Raw genomic sequence first — 16,727 nt, 5'->3', positions numbered from 1 at the left:
GGCTCTTTTTTAGGGTATCTGAGATTCATACATCAGCAGCTGTCTCCGGACACTGTGACAGTAACACACCAAACAGCAGAACGCTTGGCCTGAATGGAGGGGGAAATGAGACTTTTCTCTTGGATAGCAACGCATACGCTGGGCAAAGGGCTTGTGAAGGTGGTTCTTAGAGGCTGTCAGTTTCTGAAGGGTGCTTGGCAAACGGGGATGGGACAGGGAGAGGAGCTCTGCCATTTGTCTTCGGTACAGACAGCTGGCACATGCCGGGAAGCGCGCAGCCACCGGACGGTCCCGGTTACCGCTGCAGCGGGCAGCAGGGAGCCCGGAGCGATGCTCCTTGGCGGCGGCTGCGCCGCGGGAGCCGGGACAGCGAGAGCCCCGATGCCGCTTTAGCGAGGGCTTCCTCGCCCGTAGGGAGGGAGCCGCGAGGGCGGGCAGGGGCCGAGGGCGCGGGCTGAGCCCGGGGTGGTGGTGATGCTGCTGGTGCGTGTCTCAGTGCGGAGCCGGGACCGCCTCTGCCGCGCCGAAAGTTTTCCAAGTGCCTCGGAGCTGGGGGGAGCGGGGCGGGGGCTGCCCCGGCGGGGCTCCTCCTCCGGGGCCGGGCCTGCGCCGGGCGGAGCGGGGAGCGAGCCCCCAGCCCCGGAGCTGCCGCGGCTGCGGAGGGAGCGAGCGGCGGTGGGGCCGGGACGCTGAGCGCAGAAGAAGCCTGGGACGTCGCTGCGGGCGGCCCGGGCGCGGGACCGGGGCGCTGCCACCATGAGGCGGCGCGGCGGGAGATGCCTCCTGCCCGCGCCTCCGCAGCTCCTGCTGCTGCTGCTGGGAGCGCTGCTCCGCGCCAGAGGTAAGCGGCTGCCGCGGCACCCTCTGGCCCGCGGGGGGCCCGGCCGCCGTCCCGGGCTCGGCGGCGGGGAGCCCTGTCCCGCCGCGCCGCTCACCTGCCCGCGCCCGTCGGGCGGGAGCCGAGCCGAGCCGTGCCCTGCCCCGTCGCCGGGCTTTGTCCGCGCCCCGTCCCGCGTCCGGTTCTCGCCTTCCCCGAGCCCCTCCGCGGCGGGTTTGGAGCTGGGTCCACCGGCAGGCTGGGGCGCGGGTCCCGGCTGCAGCGCGGAGCCCACGCGGCCACTGCCCCCCGCGGAAGTTCGGCGGCGGGCGCGGGCTTTGTTCCCGCGGTGCGAGCGCCGGGCCGGGCTGCGCTGGGGCGGGCGCGCAGGTTGCCTCGGAGGCTGCCGTGCCCGGCGTGTCGGGACAGCCGCCGCTCCGGAGCAGGAATGCAGCCGCGCACCCGCCGCGACGGGCCCCTTAAAGGTACAGCCCGGTTCCCCGGCGGCGCCCAGGGCTACCTGCCTCGGGTCGGCGGGGCCCGGGAGCTTTCTTCTGCCGCTAAGCCTTGGCGGAGTGCGGCCGGGGTAGGAGCGGCACCAAAAAGAGTGGCGAGGGCAGGAGTTGCCTGCGGTGAGGGCGAGCAGGGAAGCAGTTCCATGAAGTCTCGCCGGTGAAAAACTTATCTTTGTGGTTGCTCTATCAACTGAAAAGCAATTGCTGTTTCTTCGTTGTGTGCGGTAGTGCTTTCTTTTACAAGCGCGCCCGGTGGAGGAGAAAACATCTAAACGCTTCGTGGAACTGTTTATAAGGAGTTGGAAGGCTTTTGGGGGAGGGGTGCGGAGAGGAGATCCGTACCTCATTTCTCTCTCTGCGCTCCTTTGGCAGCTGCTGTATAATTTCACCCATCCGTTTTCTCCTGTGCTGCTCTGAAATTACAGGAAGCATTTGCAGTAGTGCTGCTGACCTCCATCGTTCTCCCAAGTATTGCCTCTGGGGCACAATCACATGGAGTTTGGGTTTCAAGTAATTTTATTTCTCTTCTAACAAGAAACCTAATTGCAGTCAGCTTCGAAGAAGGTGCTAAAGCAGCTTGGAAAGGGCTGCAGTTCTGTGGATCAGAAAATCTGCTTTATAGAAAACAGAAGTACTCTTTAGTTCCCAAGCTCCGCAGAGATAGTTTGCTGCAGTCTAGGAGGGAGAAGGATCTAAAGCATGGATCTTAGTGTAGGTGCAGATGTGGATGTGTTTTATTTTGGCTGTTACCCAGGTGCTCCTAGTTAATGTGTCTGGGCTGTTAACAGCCATGTGGGGGATGTCTGATTGTAAAGTGCAGCTTTGCTTGTAGGTGGTTGTGCCTTGATGTCTCTGGGATGCTTTTTATGGCAGTTTGTCTCTCTTTCATGTCGTTCTCCCATCAGTGCACTTTCCTGTGTCTTCTTGTCAAATGAATGCGCGTTTATGAGTGGATGTGCCAACTGTTTCCAGAAGTGCGCATCCTATTTCCTTCATGCCAAGATAAGCTTTGCGATAAGAATTCCTGAGCACTTTTTTTCCTGTTTGAAGCAAGGAAAAACATGAGGAGGTGGCAGAGAAGATGCCAAAGTCTGTGATGAGTTTGTGTTCATCCCCTTAGCTAGAAAGGTTTCATTGTTGTCCCTTGCAAGTACACATGGGGGATAGCGTGCAGCTGAACTGTCACAAAGCATCTGCAGCTACAGAACTCATGGTGCCAAACAGGTAAATGGGAAGAAGCACTTGGTCATTTACCTCTGTGCTTCAGGACAGGAGCGGGTAAAGCAATCAAGTCTGCAGGGTTGACCTTTGACCCTCTTTTGGTGGATGGTGGCAGTTAAAACTAGAGAAGACTGTCAAAAAAAAAGAGGTCTCTGATTATTCTGAGCTCTTGAAAGTGTGTTGCAGGTAGAAGTGGGTGTAGAGGGAGAATGTGAAGCTAATGGCACACGCTGCTGGTGCGTGGTAATGAAGGAGGGCCTGATGTTGTGATGGTCTGTGTTAGTGTGAATACAGAATGTCACAGAACCTGTCTGGGTGATGCGCTTGCCCTGGAGCTCTGCCAGAAGAATACATGGCTCATATCAGAGCTTCACTCCTCAGACATTGCAGGGTCACAAACCTGAATGTGATACCTCTCCAGGAGTACAGTTTGCAGTGGGAATTGCAATCTCTGCTTGGCATTGCTGTTGGTTCCGCGGCTCTCAGTCAGGTGCAAAATGCCCTTTCTCCTGTTATCAACTTGGGGCTGATAATATTCTACTTGCTGGGGGTGCCTGGGTTTACTGCTGATCAGGTTGGATGATACTCACAGATCTCATGATCACTCTGAATTACCTTGACTGTCTTTGTCACCTTGGTGGCGGCACTGAGTAACATTCCCACTCTTCTAAAATGAAGAGTAAGATGCTGCAGGATGCTGACAGATGGTGGTGATGGTGGGGTTTGGTTTTATTTATTTTACTTTTTTAAACAATTCTGGATCTACTAAAACATGGTAATATTTGTAAAAAGCATAAAGCAGAAATACTCCATTATAAAGTTAATATTATAAATTCATTTATTTAGTGTGGATAAGAAGTTCCCTTTCATACTCTTTTTCCAAAAGCTTTGTTGTGTGCTTTACTGCTGTTTTGTGCAATAGAAAATCCCTTCTTGCATCTTGGGAGTGTGGGTGTATGCAGCAACCAAATTACTAGGTACTTAGTTACATAAAGTGGTTGCATTTCCAGAGTGTCTTGTGAACCTTGAAGAGGGATGTTCTGTTCATGTGGGCCACAAAATGGGATTTCAGAAAACTTGGAGCTGTTTTTCTACATTGTGTTCATTGAAGTTCCAAAGAAAAAGTGGTTGGATGTAAATCCAGTTATCCAGTTGTTTGTAGTTCAAACCAAAAGCAGTACTTGCTGAATGTTAAGTAGAGAAAGAGATGGAAGTGATTTGTATTTTTTACTCCTCAAACCTGTAGTTCTCCAGACTGGCGAAATTAACATTAAAAAATAATTAAAGCATTAACTCTATGAGAATGATCTGTAGTCTGATAGTCCTCTCCAGTCTTCCTGCACTCTTGTGAAACAGGCAAATATTATCCTTGTTTTGTAAATGTGGGAAGTGAAGTAGAAATTGTCTTGCCCAAGGCCAACTGCATTTGCCCTAGAATGCAACTTACCATTGAACACAATGGAATATATGCTTCATAACACTTACAAAAGCTGATAAAGAGATGTTATCTTGGAAACCAGTCAAGGTTTTAAAAGTAGGTTTAAAAAGTAACTGCACGTCGTACACCTTCATTGAATTCTGCTGCTTTTGACTTGTGGCTATTTCTCTTTTTAATAAGGCTTTCTGATCAAAAGACTCATTAAAGCACAGACATTTTACTGACTCCCTCTTGGAAAGGGTGAATTGGGAAGTAAAGTGATGTTAAATGTATAAGAAAAGGGGAAATTTATTTCTCTAGTCCTCTTGTTATTTCCACCATAGCTGTTTGTGATGTTATCTTGGAAGGGTTTACATAAGAAGGTGGTACATGGAGGCACACTTAAACTGACCATCTTTTAAGATGTCTGGCTTTACCTGTTACAACATCCAGAGCTGGAGCTCTGGCATGCAGCAAACCCACTCCAGGGATTGGCACGCTGTATTCAGTTTCACAGGAATCACGGCAGAGAACACTAACAGCAGTTGTCTTCTGTGAATCTTATGTGTTTGATGTAAAGGCTCTTGCTTTTACATCTGTAGAAACCATGGGTCTTTGCCATGGCTGTTCTGTTGGGCATTACTCTTTTATGGGATATTTTATCTCTACTGCGTGAAGACTGGGCACTGTGATGCTTCTTGAATCTCTTCTTTCTGTATCTTCCCTGTAGATTTTCATTTCTGTTTGGTTGATATGCTGAAGGGAAGGAATGCCATCCAGAGGGACCTTGACACGCTTGTGAGGTGGGCTGATGCCAGCCTTATGAAGTTTAACTGTGACAAGTGCAAGGTCCTACACCTGGGTTGGAGCAATGCCAGGCACAGCTACAGGTTGGGCAGAGAAGAGATTCAGAGCAGCCCTACGGAGAAGGACTTGGGGGTGTTGGTCGATGAGAAAATGAACATGGGCCAGCTTCAGTGTGTGCTCACAGCCCAGAAAGCCAACCGTATCCCAGGCTGCATCAAAAGGAGCGTGACCAGCAGGCTGAAGGAGGTGATCCTGCCCCTCTACTCTGCTCTCATGAGACCTCACCTGGAGGGAGCATTGTGTGCAGTTCTGGTGTCCTCAACATCAAAAGGACATGGAACTGTTGGAACAAGTCCAGAGGAGGCCACGAGGACGATCGGGGACTGGAGCATCTCCTGTATGAAGACAGGCTGAGAAAGTTGGGGCTGTTCAGCCTGGAGAAGAGAAGGCTGCGTGGAGATCTCATAGCAGCCTTCCAGTATCTGAAGAGGGCCTACAAGGATGCTGGGGAGGGACTCTTCATTAGGGACTGTAGTGATAGGACAAGGGGTAATGGGTTCAAACTTAAACAGGGAAAGTTTAGATTGGATATAAGGAAGAAGTTCTTTCCTGTTAGGGTGGTGAGGCACTGGAATGGGTTGCCCAGGGAAGCTGTGAATGCTCCATCCCTGGCAGTGTTCAAGGCCAGGTTGGACAGAACCTTGGGTGACATGGTTTAGTGTGAGGTGTCCCTGCCCATGGCAGAGAGGTTGGAACTGGATGATCTTAAGGTCCTTTCCAACCTTAACTGTTTTATGATTCTATGATTTCCCTGTACTAAACATGCTAACTCTATGGATCCAGGGGCTTGTGATTCCGTAGGCTCCTGGTTTATTCATGTTGTGTATCTGGTTGCTCTGGGACTGTTACCTTGGGAGTATTTGGCTGCTGTCCTGTTGTGGGTGAGTTTGCGTTCAGGTTTTTCAGCTATCCAGGCATTTTTGGCCTTTGTTATGCAGAACTGCTTGTTAAATGCTGAAGAGTTCCAGCCTGTGTGTTTAGTCTAAGAGACTCTTGAGCTGCAGTCAGTGTTTCTGTGAGGAGCAGAACTCCTCCGTGGCTGCTGTGAACCCAGATGAAAGGAGACTCAGTATGTAAGGGCAAGAAAATAAGTTTTCATAAAGACTTTATTAACATCAAACAGAGCTGATGTTTGTGGACATTTGCCTTGCTAAATTGTGGGTGGCTGAAACTCCTTGGATCAAGGAATTGTTTGTTGTTTAAAATAGAAGAGAAAGAAAAAACGGGGATTGAACAGCCGGAAGCCTTCTGATGACATGAGATATATGCCAATAGGAGGATGCTTAATGTTAACACAACTTTAGGTTGTGAAAAGTAGTAACAGAAGCTTTTCTTTTTCCTGAGGTTCTTGGGTCATGAGGTTTTTCTGTATTTAGTTACCAGTCAGCAAGTCACAAACCATTAAGATTAACGGGCAGCATTGTATGTGCATGTTCAATGTTTGTACTGCAAATTGCAGTTTTGTCAAAGACTGTATGACCAAAGACTGTGCAGGCTCTTGTTTCTCAAGCTGTTGTATGTTAACAGTAACTTTCTGATGTTGCAATATTCAGAACTAAGAAGCACCAGATTTTTCCCCTGGATGGGTTAGAATGACAAGAAAATCCATCTCTCTGTACTATGGTGATGAGGTTGTTTAAAGAACTGTCATCCAGCAAAGCTTCCAGGAGGGAACATGTTTGCCTTAAAACAGACCCCATGTTCTGCAGTGTTAGGGTGAAGTTTTACTTCTGGACTTCAATTTGTCAGCGGTGAGATGTTATCTTGACTCCAGGCAGGGGAGACCCCTCTGCTGGCTACCAGCGTGGTGACTTCCTCCATATGCCCTAGCAGGGCATAGTCTTCTGTGTGTCTTTGTTAGTGCCTGACAGCCCCTCCCAGCTGCTGGAGCTTTCTGTTCCTATTGCATAGCAGCAGTTCTTTAATCAGAAATCTTGTTAGTATTCAAGGATAATTGATCCGACTCTCTGGCAGGGGGTGGGGACCCAGCCTTGCATCCTTCTCCTACTTGCCACCCCCAGTTTGACCCCTGTTGTCTCTTTGTTTTCTCCTGTTAAGTTTGTGCCAGTGATGTGTGTGTGCTGTTTTTCCAAGCAGCCTGAAGTTGGCTGTAACCAAGAGCAGCAGTTAAATAGAGCCCGATTTCCCCGCTTCCTGGCGTTCAGTTGTTCAGCTCCATTTTCTGGTCTTCTGTGTTTTTGATTTGCAGAGAAGGAACTTACTTGGTGCCCCCGGGCATCTCTTAAACCCATTAGAACAAACTCCATTATTTCACTGTACTTAGAAATCCTCCTCCTTTAGTCCCAGCATCCATCAAAATAATGTATCCTCTGTAAGGCCCTCTGGAAAATGTTTAATAGGATCTTTTCAAACTCAAGGAGAGTTCCAGTTGGGAAGGGGGAGGGGAGAAGGCTAATGGAAGATCTGACTGTGACTTGCAGTAAGCCTGAACTTGGCCCGTGTCAGCTCTCCCTTCACCTCCATGCCGAGGGAGTGCTGAACAGAGCGGATCCAACGCTGGGATCAAAGCTGGAAACAAAAGGCTTTGGGAGAAAAATTTCCCGTCTGGCCAAGAGGCAGCCACACAAAGGTGGTGCATAATTTATCATTCGAGGTTTATTTCTGCTGTGCTCCTTCTGGAGAGGGAAGGAAGAAAGAAGTGACTCTCCTGCTGTTTCAAAGGGGATAAGTGATGGCTTTGGAGACTGGAAGCAGGCAGCAGCTAGAGATACCATGGAAAAACTCTTTCAGTGCCGTCTGTACCCAGCTCCTCTCTTCTCAGGCATTGTTTCTGTTGGGGGTGGAACCCTATTCTTGTCTTTTGGAGTTTCAAAGAGTACTTTTAACTGCTCTGGTCATTCCCAAGTCTCAGTGTGTAGAGTGGAACCGCTCTTGGCAAAGTCAAGTTCCTTGAATTTTTGAGGTCTTTTTCTTATCTTAAGGATTGGTCTAAGTGCTGTGGCTCTGTGTAGCATGGAGGAAGAGGCTGCGTTTGCCCAAAGGGTTTATAGTCTAAACTGGACATCTGACATTTGATAAGGATCAGGGATATGATTATTCTAGTGGGATAGATAAGGTCCAATATTAAAAGAGCATAGCATAGCATACCATTCTAATTAAATTTCCTTTAGCTTTTGCTTAATGGGAAAAGCTTCTCAAAGTTTTTCATTCCAATTGTGTCTTAGAATGAGGATAGAGATTTTAGGGTAGGAGTTGACATCAAAGACTACTGAAAGCTGGTAACTGTGGAAATAAGGATGAGGAAGCAGATGCAAGAATAAACCATGAGAAGAAGGGAAGGGGGTATAGAAGTACAGGTATTAACAGAAGCAAAGATAGGCATTTTGGAAGGGAGAGCCAAGGAGTTGAGCTGGCAAAGGAACAGAAGAGCTGTGTAAGGAGATCCAAGTAGAGTAATTATATGGGATCTGATGTCAGAAAGAGTGGTTAATTAGGTAGCATAAAAGATGGAAGTTTTGAAAGTGAAGATGAGCATTGAGCAGCATTTAATTGCTCAGGCAGGGAAAGCCTTATTTTAGTAATGCTTTAGAGGAGGATGTGACAACTTGTAGGGACCCTCAACAGTAGAGTCCCTGATGAGTGGGGCGAGTTTATCAAATAGCAGGAGAGGGAGACCAATAATGGTATGGTGAACCCATGAGATAGTTCCACCACCACGTCTGTCTGCAGTGATGGAATGTGAGACCTGCCAGGCTTGGGGGCACATACAGCCAGGAGGGTTTTTGAGTGGGATGTCTGATGTCCGGGAAGGTCTTTTTGAGGACAGTCCTGTCTGGAAAAGTGTTTTAAACAGGAAGGCAGAGTTGAAAAGAGAAGCTAGGAGGTTGGAGATGATTGCCTGGAAAAACATGTGAAGTGAGAACAGGAGATTCCTCTGGGGTTGGAAAGGAGTCTGGGTACAGAAGCAACAAGAGTGGTGGCAGAAAATAACACCTTTCCTGGAAAAGGAGGCTACTTCTCTTCCTCTTCTCCATTAAGAATTGCTGTATGAAGGAGTGAGTCACTAGTGAGAACTGTTAAAACACAGATGTGATGTTCTCGGCCTCCTTGCACAGTCGCACAATGCTGCTTCCTTCAGAGAAGGTTCCAGGGAAACACACTCTGCTCCTTTAGCCTGAATCTCCAGCTCCATCAGTTCATTTGACTTGGTGACAGCTGGTAGTGTCTGGGAGAGGTTCTTGCCTAAGGTGCAGCCATTCACTGTAGCAGAACCATGTCTCATGGGATCCAGGATTAGACTAAAGTAGACACACCTTTTTCTTTTTTTCCCTTTATGCTCCCACCCAACTTTAGTTCTGAATTTCCATAACTGCTGAATAGTCAAATCCTTTCTTTGCAACTCTGAGGGCAGGGAAAAGGGTGAGAAGTCTCTGGATTGTAATTTCCTGCTCCTGTTCTGAGCTCCTGAGGATGAATCAGGGGGTGGGATAATTTTCTGAATTAAAATCCCATTTGTTAAGAGGAAACCAGATTTACTGCTGCCCTTTCTTTGTGATTCAGAGGTTGCAGCTTCTTCAGGCTTGACAAATTTGGGAGATGAGGTTTTTGAGGCCTCGGAGATTGTGTTCTTCTCATGCTTTTTGAAGCCTGTTATGCTTGAAAAGCCCAAGTTGAGTTTCTTATGGCTGGAGGACATCCCCTAATTTGTGCTGCCTTTTAAAAAGGGCCTTGATCAGTAACATACCTGTTGGCAAGAGGAGGAACATAATAGGTCTGTCTGGGAGAGAAAACTGGAGAGTTGGCAGCATGACAAAGGGAGGGAGATTGGAGGCTGCCATTCCAGAGCTTTAATAGCCAAGAAGCAGGAGAGCATATAGTCACTGGCAAACAAGAATGCTAGTGGACTATCTGCTGTTTTGTCATGGCTCTTGTGTAGAAGTATTCAGTATCTAAATCTTACAAAGTGTAATGTGGGAGCTGGTGGAAGATAGGTCAGGTCTCCTGATAAGGGTACTGGTCATTGCCTTGCAGACAGAGCCAAGTTTAATGCAAGGAAAGAGCGGGTTGAATTGAGAGCTGTATCCATGCAGAGTCAAAGAGGTGAAGGGATTTTTCTTGGGCATTGACTTGGAAATGGGGAAGGATGGAATTGGGCTGGTTGGTGAGGTTACAGCCCTTTGCTTGGCCTGCGTGAAGCCTGCCCCTGGGTCTGACATCTGTCCTGTACCAGTGTACAGCAGCTGCAGGAGGGTGTTGACTCATGAGCAGCCGATTCTGGAGCAGTTGTCTCCACCACAGGGGTGTTAACCTCATGCATTTTTCCAGTTTCAACTGTCAGCACTGCATGTAGGCCTTTGTTCACTGCATTTCTGACTGTAAGGAAGAATTCAGACCTGTGGTCATCATTACCTTAACAGAAGCCCTTTATGCCTTTTAGGTGTTTGTTGTGTTTGTTTTTTTTCCCAGGTCCAGGGTTCTAGTATCTGGTGGATCCCATCTCTGCCTCAGCTGCTGTGGAAGGGCATGTTTGTCACTGATTTCTATGCTACTAGGACTCCAGCAGAGAACAACCTTGTTGATCCCTGCCTCCCGCAACCTTCCACTACAAATTCCTTTGGCTTGCAGTAGCTCATCCGCTCTAAGACAAACCTGTTGTTTCTCTGAGGTTTCTCTTGTTTGTGACCTGCCTCCTGTGAACTGGAAGATGAGGAGCTGTAATCTGTTGCTCTACATGGAAATTCCAGACTAGAACAACATAAGCTAATTTCTTAGGTTAAGGTTTCCAGTCAGTTGTGTTTTACATACTTCCTTTTGTGCTTGGTATGGTTAGTTCTTCACCCACAAGTCTTCAGAAGTTTGGGAACAAATATGAAAGCTGGAAAGGAATGTCTAATAAAAATGGGATAATTCATGTGGTACTCTAGTAATGTTTTGTTGATTGTGCTGGAGAAGCAAACTCTTGATGGCAGTAATACATACGCTGCAGGAAGAAGAAAAGCTGAGATGATTGCTTTCTGAGAAATAGCCATGAGCAACTTTTGTGCTGCAAATGCTTTAGAACAGGCTGGCAGTGAAGAGGGGGTGGCAGGCACTTGAGTACTTCAAACGATTGGCAAAACCCCCTGTTTAGCTAAATCGGGTACATGAGTCCAAATCTAGCAGGTACAGTATAGAACTAATGGGAGCTACTGGGCAAATGAAACCTATGTACAATCCATCAGTTGTAGGATATAAATAAACAGTACTTAGCCAGAAGCCTTCGAGCAAAGAAGGGAGTGAGGCTGGGTGACATCTTTGGTATGTACATCTTGACTTACCCGCTCAGGCAGAACAGCCTCTGAGCTCAGGCTTCCGATTAAGTGACTGGGACAGCTGCCAGAACACCTGCATTTGCTGGCTAATGTACTGCAGTGCATTGGTCCTGCAGGTTAATCTGGGAAAGTCATGGAGTGGGATCTAGGTTTGTTTGGGTTTTTTTTCTTGACCAATGTCATAACAATGTGCTCTGCATCCTGTATGTCAAGATCTTAAAATCAATGCGGTGGTGATGCTACGACTGTCTGTCAAAGGAATGAGGGTCATCAGAGTTATGCCGTGGAAGACCAGAGATGTCTAGGGAGCCAGGTTTTCTGACTGTGCATACCGAAGTCTTTAAGGTATGTGCTGTGTGGCTCTGTGCCCCTCAGAGGCAAGCAGAAGGGGAGTGGCTCACAGGAGGGAAATGACAGTAACTCCATAAGGAGAGAATTAATCTGTTGCAGGATGGGGCTGGGCCGAGGTGGACATGCGGCATGGTCCCTCTGCAGCCCCGCACTGACCAGCCTCAGGAGTCCTTGCATGCCTAAGGCTCTGCGTCAATGTGTCTGTGCTGGCTATGTGGTGGCCCTAGCAAGTAAGACACATTTCAACTACTCAAGCCATGAGAACTGAATACAATGCTGAGGTTTTCCTACTCTACTGTTTGATGGCAAATAAAACATTTGACTCCCACAAGAACCACCTCCAGAGCTCTCTGTTCTTATACTTGTAACTGAGGGGAAGTTAACTTTCTTAAGTACAGATGTACGAAGACATGATAGAACTAAATCTGTCAACTCTATATGGTGATGGCTACAGAACAGAACTGAAAGGATTTTTACTGCTGATCTTTTTATAAAAGAAACTTCGTTTCTGTTTTGGCCAAAGCAGCAAAAGCTGCCTCTGCCTAAAAGGACTGGAGAACCATAGACTGTAATGAAGTGAAAAAGCTGTCCACTCTTACAAAAGCTTTATTTCTGGGATTTGGCACTCCTTTTGAGGCTAATGGAGCAAATAACTGAATCCAGAATCCATCTGTTTGAGAAACTAGTCTAAATCTAAACCAGGATGCAAGTTTCTCTAACAGAAAGTCCAGACCTACTAGCCAGCTAGGCTGCCACAAGTTATTGCGCAAAGTTGTCGTGCTGGCAGATAGTACCAAATGAAATGTGCAGCATCAAGTGAGGCTCTTACCAAATACTGAACTGGCATGTGCAACTTTGAGTTGGATGTAGGGAGAACATCATAAATCAAACTGGGAAAGAGAAGGAAAGGGAGGCTGAGAAGGAAATCTTCTAATCCTGTGGGTAAAATATAAAGATTAGAGAGAGCAAGAAAACACTTCTCTTACTAGATAAAACCATTATTCCTTGGAATATTTTAATTTCTATAGTTGGAACCTATGTCTTGAAGCCTTCTCTATTGAAACGACTGTGGAGGCAGTCCCTTCGTATATTGAATTCACTTCTGGGAAAAACTCAAGTGTGCTGTCTTTTACATGTGGGTAACACTTGCAGAGCTTGTTTTGCCAATAAAAGTGTCTTTGAATTGACTGTGGTGGGATGTGGTGCGATTTCTGATGTGACATGAGGCTCTTTGTAAGTGCAGATTTTGATGAGAACTCGTCTCTAAAATCGCTAGTAATTCTGTTTTCTTGTTGCTGTTGTGAATTGGCTCCTTCCTTTCTGTGGTCCATTGTTGTATGGTTGATGTTTGAAAATGAAATGTCTTCCATCTGGTTAAGAAATGTGATTTATCCTTGGAGGCCTGAACTGCTGCCTTTGCTAATAGGAAATAAACAATATTCCAACTGTCCCTAATTATCACCCACTTGCTTCCCTGCAGATCCATGTCTCTTGCAAAGGGTACTAGAAAAATGACTTATGGATCATGAGTTGCATTTTTTCCTGTCCTCTGTTCCTTCATCTCTATTAACTTAGTCCTCTCCTCCTGTTTAAGCTGTGTAAATTAAACATGCTGCTTAGAACAACTAAACAATGGGCTGGACAGTGGAGATGTAGCGGGTCAGGGGCTTGTTTCAGGTGATACTCAGAATGAAACCGCAAGTGACTTACGCTGGCATGTTACCGCTCTGGAGTAGGGCTCAGTATAATCCTGCTTTATGGCAAACATTGTCTTCAAAATACAGTTTTATGGTAATACAAAGCCCATGTTTTAGAATATCAGGATGAGAAGAATTTCTGTTCCTTCTGCCTTTTGCTTTCAGTAAACTTGATATCTCTCAGAGAGGAGTATTTTTGGTGGGGTGCTAGGATGCTGTCACGGCTGAGGATTGTTCTCTGCCCACAATATAGAGTTTCATGTTACGCCTCTTCTAGTGTAACTGGGGGTTGCCCCACAGAGTGGTCTCTCCCCTATTCCCTTTGCTATGTCTGAGTGTATATCTGCTGGATGAATTGGTTCAGCTTGTTGATCTGTCACAGAAGGAGCCCACCTGCAAAATGATGAAACAAGTGACACCACAGGTATTGGTGTGGTATTGGCAAGCTAAAGGGAATTTGCTCTAGTGAGATGTCAGGGTAGACCTGATGGAAGGATCGAGGGAGCAAGACCAACCATTTTCTTTTGGCACTGGCTTGCTGCTACTTTGCTTTGCCTTAATAATTAGAAAGACTTTTCCTGGAAATCAGGGGAAGGGGAGAGTTGAAGCCCAAGATTTGGTTTTTGTGGCTCATGCAAGCATAGACCTCTTTATTGTGCTGTACTTGTATGACAGTCTTAGTATTGTGTCCATGTGTGGTGAAAGATCAACCTATAGATATTGCAACTGATGCAGTACCTTAGTTGGTGGTACCTCTTTGTGGTGGAAACTTGTATTCATTAAGACTGGAAGCACAGACCTACTGTCTTGTTTCACTTGGGCTAACAGAGACTTACGTTCTGAGTTGTTGCCAGAGAGACTGTCAATCTAAATATGAAAAACGTTATCTCCTTGCTAGTGTATTGACTCTTCTTCCTTAGTTTTGCCTCTTAAATGATTGATGTCCAGCAGAGAATTAGATTTTGACCCTTATTTGCAGAATCTGCATCCTCCTCCAGAGTTGGTGCAGAAATGGCAGCATTGATGCTGAGTGTCTGCTTAGTCAAAGGCCGACAGAGCTCGCTGTTTGGAAACATAAGCTGCCTAAATGGCCATTCCTGTTCTCCCCCAACGAGTATGTGACAGGCTGAAGGGAAGCATCTACGTGGGCTGAATCTCACACATGAGTTGTCAATTGGATCATGTAAAGGTTCACTCTGATGGAAATCAGAGCTTTGCAGTGTTACATGCAGTGTGCGCATACAATAAGGACAGTCTACTCTGAAGAGTTTATGATTTCTACATGCAATAAATTGACAGATGTATTGAATAACAAGAGAAAACCCCACAATGATTAACATAGTTAAATACGGGTTCCACTTAAATGCTTTGCCTTTTAGTCTCAACATACAGACTTGTTCTGTCCTTCCCATCCCCAAAATATCTTTCTGTTGAAACTGCCTTTCTCTTCATCGTCCCCTGCTCCCCTCTGACATGCTGCATATAGCATTATCACAATTAAATAGACACATTTGTTGCATCTGGGGTCTGATGCTGAGTGGGTGAAAACTCTTCTCAGATATAGTGCCCTTCTAAGAGGATCTGGTTGCTGGTTTTGGTCTAGACAGCGTGTGTTCCTGTTATCTGCCATTGTGTTCAATAAATGGTTAGCATTAGTCTAATGAGGGGTATCATATCTGAACATGCTGCTCCCAAAGATCTCTTCTTGCCTCCGTGACTCTTCCAGCCTTTCCCCTATCCTGACTGCAGCAGCTCTTAGGATGGATCACATATGGATATTTAACCATGTAACCACAAAGGTCAGGAAATTTGAGAACCGAAGCATAACTTGGACTCGGTCAGGAATCCAAGTGTTAAACCCTGCATTCCTGAATTGGGATAGTTTAGTGTGGCTAACTTTAAATAATAATTATTGAATGTTCCTTTTTGCTGCTTTGTAGCAGCAAGCTAAATTGCTGGGTAGAAGTCTGTAAATACGTAACTGGCTTCAGTAGCTGTATTTACCCAATAGCTTAAGTGGTTTTCCCCATAACCTTTGGAGATCGTCTGTACAGAACTTAATATGGGAATGTCCTCTTTGCGAGCTACGACATAAAGGTTCTTTATGATTGTTGGGCCGGGTGTGCTAATGGCTGGGTTGTCTTCTCTTTTCCTTTTGGTCTCTCTAAGGATAGTTGTCAACTTGATTTTGGAGCCTACAGATTCTTTTCGTGCAAGGGTGAAGAACTGAGGCATGGGGACTGGTTGCTTAAGAGCTGTTTTTTCCTTGCATACTGAAGTTAGTGGCTTTTTCCCAGATGAGGATGTCACATTTTTAAACATTTACTGTACTCAGTTGTGGAATGATCTAATTCACCCTGTTTATTCCTTTTCATAAGGATGTTCAGCACAGTAGCGTGAGTATCCTACTTCTAAATGTACAAACACTCGGTAAACAGACTGTAAGAAGAAAATAACTCTTGGACTAGCTAATGTAGTAAATATGTCTGTAGAGCCTTGGATGGGAAACGACCCCAGCTTCTTCTGTCAGTTTGGCTCTGAGGCTGTGGTTCTGTAAGCAGTGAAGCAAATGGAAGAAGCAAACTGGGCTGGGTGAGGATGAGTTGGAAGACCCTTCAACTTGGCATCTTTTTGCTCATCGTCCACGGGACCCCTGTCCCTGGCTATTACTAGGCTGCGTAAAGCTGTGCTGGCTTATGGGGGTTGTGCAACTGGGAGTAGGGGAAGGAGGGCTGGGAGCTCTTAAAGCTAGCACTGCTGATGAATATGAAACCATAGTCTTGAAGTTTCGTTCCCAAGAGTGAGGATCAGTGTGTTTCTGGAGGATCTGAGAGCTGTGTTACCACTTAAAGTCAAATCAAGGCTGCTTCCTGACCTTTGCTTATTGTGCACAGAACAGGGTTTGTTTTGGGAGGATATCTGGCAAAGAAATCAAGAATTAGGTTGTATCGTGAAGGGCAGATTATATCTTCCCCATGGAAAACAATCATGTTCTTTCTGAGGGCTTGATACCTAAATCATCTTGTATGTGTTTCAGTTTGCCAAGTGTGTGTGCGGTTGTAAGGAGGGACATGGAACGATTTCCAGAATGCTGTTGCTATTTGTAATTCCACATTGTTTGATAGTGTACCATAAAAAATGGAGGGAGGGGAATGAAACCTCTAAGCACACTTCTTGGAATCTGGAATTAATGGATCACGTTCAACTTCAGAATAAAGGAACAGGGAACAGGAAAGTGAACTGAGCTCAACCTCAGAGCTCGAGGTGTAGGCTGTCATGACCAGAATGGTGTGTAGCTTAATGGTGTGCTGTGACTTCAGTAGGTCTGATCTTGACTCATCAAGGCTTGTTGGCTAAAGGTCCAAATGTACCAGATGTTCTTACTTAGAGAATGATCTGTAGGAATAATGTTATATTCTTACAGTGTCCGAAATGGCAGTGTAAGGTACCAGAAATATTTAGCAAGTTTAGTCAGGACACAAACTGCACACTAAGGCCTCTTTCCCCACCACAGACATGCTTGCTTTTTTTCCTGACTGAAAAGAGTACTTTTGTTGCACAACTATTAAA

The 16,727-nt window shown here is 46.4% G+C and overlaps 1 protein-coding gene across 3 annotated transcripts in view; it reads left to right on the top strand.

The window, feature by feature from the left end:
- Positions 1–597: 597 nt before the first annotated feature.
- Positions 598–16,727, top strand: part of LRP4 (LDL receptor related protein 4) — an 83,716-nt gene continuing 67,586 nt past the window's right edge. For 2 of the 3 annotated variants that reach the window (XM_062635856.1, XM_062635855.1), the window contains exon 1: positions 599–841. In XM_062635856.1, coding sequence (XP_062491840.1) covers positions 757–841 — 85 coding nt within the window. In that variant the 5' untranslated portion in view covers positions 599–756. Of the gene's footprint in view, positions 842–16,727 lie in introns of all 3 variants that reach the window. The other variant, XM_062635857.1, reaches the window with a different exon arrangement.

The sequence above is a fragment of the Pezoporus occidentalis genome, unplaced genomic scaffold, assembly GCF_034315485.1.
Source record: "Pezoporus occidentalis ecotype Australia unplaced genomic scaffold, CSIRO_AGI_Poc_V1 ctg46, whole genome shotgun sequence".
Classification (NCBI taxonomy): Eukaryota; Metazoa; Chordata; class Aves; order Psittaciformes; family Psittacidae; genus Pezoporus; species Pezoporus occidentalis.
The sequence above is the reverse complement of the archived record's forward strand: the minus strand, read 5'-3'. Positions and strand labels throughout refer to the sequence as shown.